This window comes from Pteronotus mesoamericanus, unplaced genomic scaffold (assembly GCF_021234165.1).
Source record: "Pteronotus mesoamericanus isolate MK-2021 breed Mesoamerican mustached bat unplaced genomic scaffold, CSHL_Meso_final scaffold_651, whole genome shotgun sequence".
NCBI classification, from domain to species: Eukaryota; Metazoa; Chordata; class Mammalia; order Chiroptera; family Mormoopidae; genus Pteronotus; species Pteronotus mesoamericanus.
In genome coordinates, this window is record NW_026555325.1 from 21672011 (window position 1) to 21685408 (window position 13398).

A 13398-nucleotide genomic window follows, 5' to 3' on the forward strand; every position below is an offset into this window, starting at 1 on the left:
TGCCTGCCCTGTTTGGGCCCTTCCTAGTTTCTGGCTCCTCCACAGCAAATATCTCAGTTTCCCCTCTTGCCGGTCTTTTCCTCTATGCATATTCCTGTATGGATGCGGGTATGTCTCAGCTAAAATCTGAATCACACTTTGTGTTCTGTTGTATAGCCTACACCTCCTACTTACATTGTGAGCATATTCTCCCTCTTCCGCCCATAACCATTCCATTTTACCCTTTTAAAAATTAGCTTTCTGACATGGACAAATATTCCTTAGAGAAGAAGAATTCCAGGTGATGCAAATAAAGAGCGGAGGAAAGTACAAACTCACCGTGGAACACCTCCGGGGTAAAGGCTGCAGGCAGCCCCGGAGGGAGGGCACTCAGATCAGTGCGCAGACCTGAGACAGGACATTTGCGAAGTCTCACCGTGTCTCCCCCAAATACTTACTAATGACTGTAGTGCTTTTAACAAATGTCCAGAATTCCCTTGACACTCTTTCGTCCAGGAGGTGGACCTTAATTCTCTTCTTCTTTTCTAAACTTAGTGACTCGCTTACTTAGGAACAGAGGATGGAAAAGGAAAATTAGAAATCTTACAGTAGAGAAACATGAGAGCTGCCCCCAAACGCAGTGATCGTAGTTAGTAACACCAGGAAAAGCCATGCTGATATCATGCGATGTCACAGTAATATGTGACAAGGGGGCCATCTCTGTGGCATTCTTCCCAAAATCTGTAACCCCAGTCTAATCGTAAGAAAACATCAGGCAAATACAAATTGAGAGAAATACTTCAAAATATCAACCAGCAGGCTTCAAAATCATCAGGAAAAGTCATGAAAAAACAAGGAAAGACTGGGAAATGCCAGGAAGAGGAGACCAGGGGCACAGGATGACTAAATGCCACAGAATGCAGTGGAATCTCAGATTGGATCCTGGAACAGAAGAAGGCTTTAAAAACCATGGTGTCTAAAGTTTGAAATAATAGCCCTATTTGTCAAGTACGGTAAGCTTCTTTGATAATGCAGTTTATTTTAACACATAGTACATTATTGGATTATTTTTATTGTAGCGTAGGTGCTTTTGCAGTAAACCTTTAGATGGCAGCATCTCTCACCATAAAACCTCATTCTGAACAGACTTTCTCAGGTGTGTAAGGTGCTTCACTCAGAAGGATGCTCAGAACCAGCCTGACTCACCCCTTCAGTGTGTGGCAATGGAGCAGAGGCCCCAGAGGGTCAGGCCTTCGGCCTGGTGCTGAGCTGGGGGGAGAGCTGTGGACGGACCCCTGTCGGGCCCTCCCCCCACCACCCTTCCTCTCACAGTGTGAATGTTTCCTGGCTCTGTGGCCTTGTTAAAAGCGCACTTTTGGTATCAGGCAACCAAGGAAAACGAGAGTCCAGTGGGTGATTTTGGACCCAGATCTGATATGATTGAAAAGAACAGACAGAATAAGCAGTCTTTTGTTGTTGTTTGTTTGCAAGGAGATTTATTTAGATATAATTCTCATAGCATACAATTCACTCATTTAAAAGGTACACTGCAGCAATTTTCAGCATATTCCGAAGGTTGTGCAACAGTCACCATGACCTAATTTTAAAATATTTGATCACCCCAAAAAGAAGTCTTATACCCCTAAGCCATCACCCCATAAACCTGCATATCTCTCAGCCCCTGGCAACCTGGCATACATTGTTCCTATAGATTTCTCTACTCTGGACATTCCATATAAATGTAATCTTTGTGATTTTTGGGGACTGGCTTTTTTCAGCTAGCATAATGTTTTCAGGTTTCATCTGTGTTGTAGTATGCATGAATCAGTATTTCACTGCTTTCTATAAGTGCCCAATAAGAGAGATTCACTGCCCAATAAGATGCCATCGTGTGGATATATCACAATTTCATTGTCATCAGTTGATAGACATTTAGCTGCTACGAATAATGCTACTACGAGCATTCGTGCACAAATTTTCGTGTGAACGTATATTTTGCTGGGACATTCATTAGCTTCTGTGTTTAACCTTCTTGAGGAACTGCCCACCTGTTTTCCCAAAGAGGCTGTACCCAGGCATTGCACTAGCAAGGTGTGAGGGTTCTACTCTGTCTTACTAAGAATTCCAGATTTTCTGATAAGTCGTGGCTGAGGGAGTAGTGAGATACATAACCGTGAGGCTCTCTGGTGTCTCCGAATTGCAGGCCAGGCTAGCTGCTGTGCCTTTCTGAAGGCAGCTGTGTCAGCTGCCTGGAAAGCAGTCGTCTTCTCTGCCCCGCACAGGGCCCACACAGCACCCATCTGACTAAATGCCTGCGTCCTGTGGCTGCTCAGAGCATGTTGCTGTCACAGGCTGGCTGTGATCCTTGCTTCCTGACTCTGGAGAGACCAAGCAACCCAATCGTCTTTGTCCTGGTTAGAGAAAAATTCCCAATAAAGAACCCTTGGTCCCAAGCTGTCCAGGTTTGAACACGTCAAAATTGCTTATTTGACATACACCAAAGACGGCCATAGAGACTTCGCAGCAGAAGAGCAGCTTTGTTTTTGTCAAAGTTTACGTTCTCGAAACTGAGCTTATCCATTTCTTCTTTGGCAGCCCAGGCTGGACGTTCCAGTGTCTGTACTGAAGTGACTGTGTGTGTCTGTTCAAGGGACAGGAAAGGGCTGGCTCTTTCTTTAGGCATATTTGGGTCCTGGTGAGGACCTACACTGTACAGGCTGAAGCTTTGTTTGCATCTGGAAAAAATTAGCCACACTCAGCTCTTTCCCACTGCAGGTCCCGTCAGGAAGCCCAAGTATGTGGAAAGCCCCCGAGTGCCTGGAGACGCAGTTATAATCCCGTTCAGAGAAGTGTCCAAGCCAGCTGAGCCGAATGAGAATGGTAAGAATATGTTTTCAATGATTCTCCCCCCTAAAGATTTTACATAATGGCACTTCATTTCTGAGTGAAACTTGAGTGCCTCTTGCAGGAATATTTTGCTAAACTGAATGTGTTTGGGAGGTTTTTTCCCTTGGGCAGTTCCAGAGATCTGTTCAACTAATGTAAATTCCTGGAATTATATACATAGTGTAGGAATAGTTGAGTGGGTGCACATGCATTGTTGGAGGGTTGACTCTTCTTTCCTCTCAGTTTTGACTTCCCTGGCATGGAGGTGGGGGATAAAAAAGCAGCCACTGGACTGCCTCCAGGACTTTGTTTTGTTTTGTTTTTCGGTACTCCAACGTTTTAAAATATTTAATAACAGACTTTGTCTGAAAAGCTGAAAATTTAGCTGGACAAAGCTTATAATAATTAGCTTACATTTGGTAGCCTTTGAAAGCGTATGTTTTAACATCTAAAAAATTTTTTTTAGGGAAACATTGAAGTAAGGCAAAAGAAAAAATCTCCAAACTGATTGAAACCTTTTCAAGAAGACAGTTTATATTTTCTTTTTTCCCCCTGTAGCTGGAAATGTGTAACAGACATTATAAACTTACAACATTGTATGGATGTATTAATAGTACTTTATGTTTCTAAATCAATGCAAGAATTTACCCATTGTTCCTTTCTTGAGGAAGGGGGTCCCCCAACTCACAACTCCATGGTCTTTAATTTGTGTGTTTCGAATTTACATCCTATTTTCCTAAAGAAACATGTGTTTAGGAACCCTGGCTTATGTAGGCAGACCTGTTTTTCCTCCATGTGGGCACAAGCTTATGTGTTAATGCTGGAAGAGAACTTAGGAAAACTCATCCTTATTTGCACTTTGAAATACCTGGCACCCGCTCTCCTGAGTTGGGGGTGGGAGGGAGTGGGAGCAGAACTCCTTTATGTTCTAACCACCAGGTATGTATTTCGTGTTTCTGCTGAGGTATGGGGGAGTAGGTATGAAGTAGGACATGGTAGTAGGAAAACAGAGTGGGGTGGTGGTGGTCAAAATAAAGCTAAAAACAAGCTGGGGGAGAACTGGCAGACGATGAAAATCAGGAAGAGCAGTTTAGCATGGGTGGTGGATGAGACGGGGCCAGAAGCTGGGCATTTGGGGCAGGAAAGAGGTGGTGTTGTGTGCATCTTGGAATGAGAAATTCCACCCTCTTCCCTTCTGTCCAGACACCCAGTCATTTGGTTTAGGTAAGAGGTTCACAGTGGGATTTGTGCTGAGGACGGGCAGGCAGAGTGTGTGGTGGGGAAGAGGGGAGAGTCCACAGTGGTATCTGGTTAAGACAGCCATCCTACCTGCATGAAGGCCCTCTGTGTTGTGGATTCACGTGTGCAAGGTGTTGTGTGTGGATCTGTTCTCTCATTTTTGTCCCAGGTGTTGAATGGAAAATAAAAACCTGTTCCTCTAAAGTGAATATCAGTAATTGAATTTATGGGCTGTCTGCCCATTTCAGAATAAGCCTGCCACCTCTTGCCCTCATTCCCACCCCTGAAGTGTTTGTAATGCTGGGCGGTTATGTCCCTGGCATTTTGGCTGGCCTAGGCTCCATTATATAACTTCTCCTTTTCTGGGAGAGAACATTGTTGAGGTCCTTCCTAGAGCTTATGACTTCCCCTAGAGTGAGAAGGGGGCAGAAATTTAGGATTTGCATTGGGCAAAGAAAAGAGGTTATAAATAGTTTCCATTGTCAACTTCCCTCCTTTTGCTCAAGGTGGAATTGGCTGTCTTTCTTGGGGTGAAGGAGCATTCTTATGCTTGGCTGCCAGCTGAGATGAATTCAAGTGTAGTGACTGATATTGCTGGAGTCACCTGTGCTTTGCATGTGCACTCCTGAGACTGAGCTCTTAGATTTGGCATCACCTATCTCCACGGGATCTGAAATTATGACATACCTGGGCTCTGAACAAGGACAAGAAGTTTCTAGAAGTTTCACCTAGATTTAAGAAACAGGGTATGTGTTCCCTTTTTTGGTGTCTGGAAAAGGGGCGTACTTCATGTTTGTGGGCACATGGTCATATGTGGATAGTCATGGTGTTGGTGGGAGCCCAGGCAAGTATCTGTTGGACGATGAGGAGGTGGTTGCCTAACAGTTCAACTTGACAAATAGTAAAGAATGGTGTGTTTTGTAATTCCCATGGAGTCCTTTAAATTTCAGTGGAGTTAATTAAGTTTGCCATATTAAAGTGTAAATGTTATGTCCAGGTCATTGAACTAAAGGAGAGGCTGGAGTGATTTAAAGCTAATTGAGTTTGAGTTTTTACCCAAGTATGTACAGGTCCACAACGAACAAACCCTAACTTCTAGGGTTTCATGTCATCACTTAAGTTTTAATTTAAAATTTAAGCTTATGTTTTCCATATTTCCTTTGAGCATTTAAAAAAAAACTGTAAGACAGTTTTCTGGGTATTGTCAATAATAGCATTTCAGTTTTCACCAGACTAACCAACTCTATGAAAACAGCTCCTGGTGAAGTGCTTTGGAAATTTCATACAGACTCATGAAATAGCAGGTTTATTCTTAAGTGTTTATAATACCGTTCCTGGACTAAGCCACCCTGCTTTATGGCCCTGTAGCTCCACAAATTTGTGATTCTTAGCTCTTTGTTTAAAGTTTAAATAAAATTAAAATAAAACCAATGAGCTCTTTGTATTTGTTCATTATAATTTGTAAGTAATTATATTTACGTGTAATTTGCATATTTTAGCCATCTGGGAAGTGGGTTATATGGGCAGATGAACATTTTTTTTTAGTATATGTGCTGCTGAAGTGAGCACTAACATTCTTAATGTAAGCAAAGAGCCTGCTACCATTTGCATTCACTGGGATTTGTCTTTAGGGAAAGACATTCTACTTTATTCAGTGCTTTAGAATATTTTTGAAATCTAGCATTTTTGACTCTGGCAAAAAATGGTGACTTAATGAGGTCCTCAAACAAAATGCAGTCCTTTTCCCGTCACATCCTAATAAGCTGTGTCACAAAGAATCGGCTCTTCACAAACAAGCTTTCTATCCTAAACCAACATATTGTTTAGGGAGAAAATGTCATTTGCTCACAAAATGATACCTCTGCCTTAAGGGCAAAAAAAAAACCCCACGTAAATTAGAGAGGATTATTAAGTTATAATAGGTTTCACAGCTGTGTTTCTTTGAATTAGGGGCAACCATAATCCATTTAGGTTTGCTTCAATTGATCATTAGCTACTTGAGTAATGATCGATTTTGATGGGGAGGGGTGAGAAAGTTTTAGTGTTATGAGTCATTACTTGATGAAGATCAGTCTCAAAATATGATTAAACATTTTTTCTGGCAACCTGGTTAGCAAGTAAAACTGACACATATGAAACAGCAGAATAATTAAATGCAAAACTCTCTTATTGGGAGGAGTGAGTCATTTTTAGATACATGTTTAAGTAAATATCGATGCCTTATGTTTTTGGTTACTTTCAGACTTTCAGAAAGATATAGAGAATGAAAAAGCTATAAAGAATAATGGCATCTATCTACTGTCTACTGACTACTCAGGTTAACAGATAAAACAATTGTATTTTCTTCTGAGCATATTCTTCTTCTTTCCCAAGAGGTAACCTAGCTCCTGCTATTTTTCAGCTTCTTAGAATGGTGATGCACTATAGGATGGAGTGAGGCAAGCAAGGAGACTAGGATTAGAGAGTGGCTAAAAAATTATTTCAGTAGTTAAGAGAATAAGATCTCAAATTAGAACTGGATCAGGAAAGAGGAGGTGATGAATAGGCAGATTCTTGAGGAATTGCAAGGACCTGCAGCCACTAGACACAAAGATAATGACCTGAAGGCTGTGAGAGTCCATTAGGGGCAGGGGAGGAGAGCAAACCATCCATTTGGCTTTGAGGTCAGTTTCAAGCACGTTGAATTTGAGGTGCTGGTGAAACATTTGGGCAAAAGTGTTCAATAAACAGTTGGAAAGTCAAACTGGGGCTCAAGAAAGAGCTCAGGATGTCAGCTGGGCAGCCCTTTGTTTAGAGGAGACTAGGTATGGTAGACTAAGGACAAGGTCATTGAGAAGGGTGGACTGAGAAACTTCGGTATTTAATTCATGTGCTATGAATAAGGTAGAAGCACCAGTGAAGGGGAAGGGGAAAAACCCATTAGAAGACACGGTATCCTGGAACCATGGATTTTCCCTCTGTGTGTCTTTTATGATAGTTGCCACTTGCCTGTGGCCAGACGGGATTTGCAAGGTCACAGTCTACAGGAAAAACAAAAGAGGAGGTAGGCTGTTTAAAAAAAAAAAAAAAAAAAGTGCTGTGCCTAATAGGGATGTTTGAGGAGAGTTGTGAATGCGAATGAGTTTGAGTTGTAGGTTGGTGATAAGGAAATGGAATTGGTGGGGAATGACCCCTTTTTTTAATCCCAAGAAGTTGAGAAGGTAAGGGAAGATGAGAGATCAGTAACTAGAGTGAGGAGTGTGTATGTAACTGTGGCTTGTTCATTTATTTTTAAGAAAAGATAGAATGTAATACAATTGGACACTTTAAAGCAGAGGTTCTCGAAATGTAAGTAGGCTGTGGACTTCTTGGTGGCTCTGAGACACTTGCAAGGGTCCCTGAGATCAATACCCTTCTTCACAATAACACTGAGAAAGGTATTCTCATTTCTCTTGCATTGAGATTTGCACTGATGGTGGAAAAAAAAAAGCAAACAACTATCACTGGTTAAATTTCTGATGCCTTATTACATGCCAAGGTAGGGGCACCTGCTATTTTAGGGCCACACATGGTATTTTCCACTGCCACTCGCATCAAAAATAATTCACTGAAACTGTCCTTGATGAAAGACTAAAAATAATGAATGTTACTAAATCCTGATCCTTGAGTACTCATGTTTTTAATGTTCTGTGTTGATGAAATGGGAAATCCGCAAAAAGCACTGCTTCTGCATGCTGAAAGACGGTGGTTGTCTTCGGGAAAAGAACTTGTGTGATTGTTTGCGTTGCAGGCTGAACAGCCATTTTTTAATGTGGAACATCAGTTTTACTTGAAAGAATGACCGACAAACCATGGTTATTTGGAATTGGGTATTTGACACACATTTTCTCAAAAAGGCACAAAATGAACATGTTGCTTCAATTAAAAGGAAAAAAAAACCTGACAGGATTAGTTGCCAATGGTAAAATTTGACCTTTAAAGTGAAAATTAGATTTTTGGGGATTTGCATCTGTCACATTAAGCTTGACGGCTTCCTAGGACTTTTAAATTGAGATCTGTGGTGATAGTAATGAATGTGATTTTTTGGTGTTACATAATAAAATATATCAACATTTGCAAGATTTTTGAAATGGCCCAAAACATGATGGTATAAAATTTTGTATGGGTAAAAACCCATTTGAAGTCTAAAAAAATCTAATGGATTTTGCTGTAACAGAATACAAGAAGTTCATTCATATGGACTCAGAGTCAACATTGGAATTAACCTTTAAGAAATAGCTACTTGTCAAGTTCTGATGAGGTATCAAAGAATATCTGTAATTAACTAGAAAGGTCCCTCCCTTTCCCAACTACATTTCTGTCTGAGGCCACAATTCTTCACATATTTCAACCAAAAGAACAGATCAGAGTAGGTTGAATGTAGAAGCAGATGTTAAAATCCAGCTGTCTTCTATTCAGTCAGACATTAAGGAGATTTGCACAAATGTAAAACAATGCCCTACTTAACTAACTTTTAAAATGGAAAATAAAGCTATTTTTATTTAAAATGTTTTTTTTTAACATCTATGTTTTAACGTAAAATTCATTAACATAGATTTTTAAAATCTTGTTTATTATGTTAGAAATTAAAAATATCAAGAGATATAATCCACATAAGGCGAAGCTCTTTGGAGTCCTCAAGTTTTAAGAGTGAGCCCTGAGACCGAAATGTTGGAGAACCACTGGCTTAGAGGAACAAAAAGGAGAGGGAGAAAATAAAAATAGAGGAGGAAATTGATCTAGAGTCTCATAGTTATGTAGCCTTGCGGAGATGAGCACTTTAGGCAGAAGTGGCACTGTGACTGAAGAGAAAAAGCCTAATTCAGGACACATTTTGAAAGAAGAAATGGTAAGATTTGGTAATAATTCAGTATGGGGTGAATGAGATGAAAAGCTTAAAAATAACTTGTGTGTTAACTATGTTTTTTTGTTGCAGACTAGAATCAGTTACTGACAGAACCAGCTCAGGTTCCTGGGTGGATGCACCTCTATAAATAGTATTTGGGGGGAACCAAGCAGGAGGGGATGGTGATGGCTTAGGCGAAAGAGCAGTTGGAAAGAAACAGGCAAATGCTGGTCAATAGGAGGCAAGGAAGACAAGCGGTTTGGGGCAAGAAGCAGGTCATGGATAGGTGGAGGGGGGAGGGGAAGGGATTTGACATCAACCCCATGTGTTCCACTTGCCAGACTTGATTCAGAAATACTGTCTTGGAAACTGATATTAAAGGTCCTGGTGCTAGTAAGTGGCTGGACATTGCCTGCAATGGCCAGTGCTCTGTAGAATTTGGGGAGGATGAGTGGGAAAAAGGCTTATCTTGATGGGACAATCTTTGGTAATCAGGGATCTTCATGGTGCTGATAACCGTTTGGCTTTAAGAACTTTAAGGGAATGATCAGATGGGAAGTGAAAGCAATAAAGTGGGCCAAGTTGGAACAGTTTATCAGGAAAAAAGGAGGGAATTTGTTATTCCGAAGGAAGAGTGACTTCAGAAATAGTTGTTAAAGGCAGAGAAGTTATAAACAGCTATTTTTTAAGTAAGAGAAATATAAGCACATTGAATATAGATATGAATACATGATACTAGAAGATGAAATAATAGCTGTTGGTGTTAAAATTAGAAAGACAAATGACCGATTTGATACAACATCTTATCTCAAAAATGTTTGGTTTGTAAGGTGTTTCTCACGCTTTTTTGAGCCTTACAGCCTTACAATATATAAGAAGGAGGTTTTGGCTACTTCCCCGGTGAGGAAATTAGAGAAGTTAACACTGTAAAGGGTTCTGAGACTCTAGGGAAAGGTGAGGGGATGATTATAAAGGGCACAAATAGGTTTGAAGTGATGTTGGCAGTAACTGGAGAGCTGCTGAGTTTATGGACTACACCTGCATGTTTGTGCCCCAAACATGGGCCAACAGGTGTGAATAGTTAAAAAGAGACAGGAAGCGATCCAAGAAATACCCTTTGCCTTTCTCCACATTGTATTCCACAATGGTATGTGATATGTGAGGATTTTGTGAAACCGTCATTGGGAAGAATTATCACTTCCACTTGACTTTTGGATTCCTGGGGAGTCAGGCCGGTTACTCTCTCAACTCCAAATAACAGCCGTCGTAAATTATTTGGATATTTAAATCTGTGAGATGTAAAGTGCAGCTAAGAGATGACGCCTTCCTCTCATCCCATATCCCACTGGTAGTGGGTAAGGTTTCCCCATTAATGATGAGTGTTTCAGTATTAATTACACAAATGAAAAGAAGCTCTCCCTTTATATGCCCCAGTGGACTTCGGTTTGGGGGGTCATTTTGGAGCAAGAATTAGCTTAACGAAATTCTCTCCTGACTCTTCACACCTCAGTATTTGGTGGTCAACTATGGAAGCAGGAATGCACTTCCGTTCCACAGTGAAATGTGTCGGTGTGAGTTCCCCGGCATCTCATCTCTTCCAAAATGACACTGTCACACTTCAGCCGGGTGTCTGTCTGCCAGAAGGAAAAGTTCAGTGAGAGAAGGCCCTGTGCAGTAGGGAAGGAAAGATGCAGCAGGTTTGATGTGAATTGAGGAATTCAGACTGAAGGGGGCTTTTGAGGGGGGAAGGTCCCTAGGGTGACATTGTAGAAGACAGGGCAATAGGAAAAGATAGTTGGGAAGCTTTTGGAAGAAAAAAATTGCAGTGGCTTAATGAGTGCCAAAACCGAGATAACGTCTGTGCACGCATTTCAAAACTCAGTAGGGTTTTGGAATTTAGATAGAAGCAAAGTCCAGTTGAATGGTTTAGAGAACAAGTTAATCATGAATTTTGGTGCCTTTTGTCCATTCAGACATTAAACCTGGCCTTGCCACTGCTCCCCACAACTTGCCTGAAGTGACGGTTGATGGCTGGTTGTCTGTGGGGATCTCTATCCCCTTGGCGGTCACGGCTGTCTTTGTGCAGACGCAAGGCGGAGGCAGCAGTGACGCTGCCGGGGACACCCCGCTCCTGCAGGACCTAACGCAGGATGCCGGGTCTGGGATCCAGCCCCAAGTGCGCCCTGGCCTGCTCGTCTTCAGGGCCAATTTTGTGGCGGCCAAGCGTGTGCAGCTGCTCTCCCTGCCGCCATAGCAGCTGCCAACTGGGAGTAGTTTCTGGCTCTTTCCCCAGTGTTTCAGGTTGAACTAGAAGCTAGACATTCTGGGGCACAGTCACAATCGGGTAGTGTATAGAGATTGTTTCGAAAGGAAAGGGGGGGCGTGGACTAGAGAAATTGCTGAGTTCTGCCCCTTCACCCACTTCTTCCCCTTCTCATCTGCATCCTGTTCTTTCCCTCTGGTCCAGCTGCCACCAAAGATAAAGCAGCTCGCCCTGCCCAAGCCTTGGGACAAGGGAGGGTGGGGCTGAGTATGCTGTGAAGTGGTTCGGCCCTTGGGTGTGCCTGGGTAGTGTTGATTCGGTTTGGTTCCCGCCTCCCTCACCCAGGTGCCCATGCACCTTGAGAATCAAAATGTGGCTGAGATCTCTGGTGAGATCTCTGAAGGGGCCTTCTGCTGCCTGGCTCTCACGTGGGGGTGACTGCCCCTGGGCAGTTCCCTTAACCCTGTTGGCCTGCGGCCACTGCCCCTGCATATTACGAGTTTCACTCAAACGATCCAGGGCACTCTCAACCCAAGCAACTCAAGCCTTGGTTATTTTATTCCTCATTTTCTAGAGCAACTAAAACCATCCCAGGTTGTGTTTTAAACAGCTCTTCTTCCCATCCCAAACACGGGAAGCCTTTGAGAATAAGGGTGGGGCGTTTCTCCCCTAGTTTCCCTTCCAGCTGCCATCTAGGGAGCATGACTCAGCAAAGCTGATGTGTGGGTGAGGGTAATACAGAAGGTCTTCTCAGCTCTGCTTATTTTGATTTTTGCAGTTCCTCACAAAAGGCAGTTACCATTGAACTTTGGTGCCGATATTACTGCTATTTTGCTCTTCTTTCCTTATTGTATTTTTCTAAGACCTACTGTCTGTTATATGCAGATTTCCACATCTAGGGAAATTGGTTCATGAATGTATGGCTCTAGGTATCTAGATAATTTAACAAAAATGAACAAAACATTAAGATGAGAGACTATATTACAGGTTGGATATTCTTACGTTCTAATTTCTGTAAGCACAGTTTGCTTTATACATTACTTCATTCTCTGATGGATGCTGATTTTAAAATGTAAGAGAGGGGTTAGAATAATGTGAATATCATTTTGTCAAACATAATTAAGGACATACCCTTAGGTTTTTGGATACAAGGTTTACCTAGACCTCAACATTTAAATCAAATGCAACAACAAAAATTTCTTCAGTGCCAAAAGCAAGGACTGGCCTTAGGGAGATCAGAAAGAAAGAAAGTCTTGCGCGCATGCCGGGGGCCTTCAGGTAAAAGGTGCTGTAGCATTGCTGTGGAGCTCGTTGAAAACGCAGCCCGATTTCTCTATATTCTTGTGGAGTGGACAACAGAATGTATTACTGGATCCTATCTCTCAGGACCCGTTTCACTGGGATTTACCATCTTTGTTTCAACTTGGACTTATGATGATTGACCCTTGGGTTGGAATCCTGGGTGTCTTTCACTGCTGTGGGGTGAGCAGAGCAAGTTTCTGTCGAAGTGGTCATGCCCCTGCCTTGTTTTGATGAAAACTTGATTTCCGTTTTACCCCAACATTTAAGTAGCCTGCCTGCCTCTGCTAACAGACCTCTCGGGTTTTCCTTTATTTCAGCCTCCTATGGGCATTGGCCACACTGTGCTCCCCAAGAGGAAGAGGCAGGGTAGGCCTTTTTCTGCTTCAGGTGTCTGGTGTACCCATTTTTCACATGACGTGGAACTAAGCATCGCTTTCAGATCATGACACTGGGTTCTTCTGATTCAGGTCAAATAGTTCACCTTCTGCACCTGGAGTTTATCTTTTACTGTCTTCCCTAACCAGTCACAACCTCTTAATTACAATGTATTGCTAGAGGACAGGCAACATTGTCAAACTTTGCGCATTTAAAAAAAAAAATATGCAAAGGCCCCAGACAAGCAGCTCTGGTGCCAGCTCCTCCAGATGTGTTACTGAAATGTCCCACAGGGGCATCTTCATTGTTTTCTTTCTTTGTTCCAGAAGCAAAGGCTGATAATGAACCAAGCTGTTCGCCGGCAGCTCAAGAACTGTTGACAAGGCTGGGATTTTTACTGGGAGAAGGGATCCCAAGTGCCACACACATAACCATTGAAGAAAAAAATGAAACCATGGTAATGCCCGAGGAAGCCACTGCATTTCTCACC

General features: G+C 42.2%; 1 protein-coding gene across 1 annotated transcript in view; it reads left to right on the forward strand.

Moving 5' to 3' along the window:
* Nucleotides 1–13398, forward strand: part of TANC1 (tetratricopeptide repeat, ankyrin repeat and coiled-coil containing 1) — a 215809-nt gene that overhangs the window by 127979 nt on the left and 74432 nt on the right. The window contains exons 4-5 of the mRNA XM_054562425.1: nt 2755–2859; nt 13235–13365. Of these exons, the coding sequence (XP_054418400.1) occupies nt 2755–2859; nt 13235–13365 (236 nt within the window). The remainder of the gene's footprint in view (nt 1–2754; nt 2860–13234; nt 13366–13398) is intronic.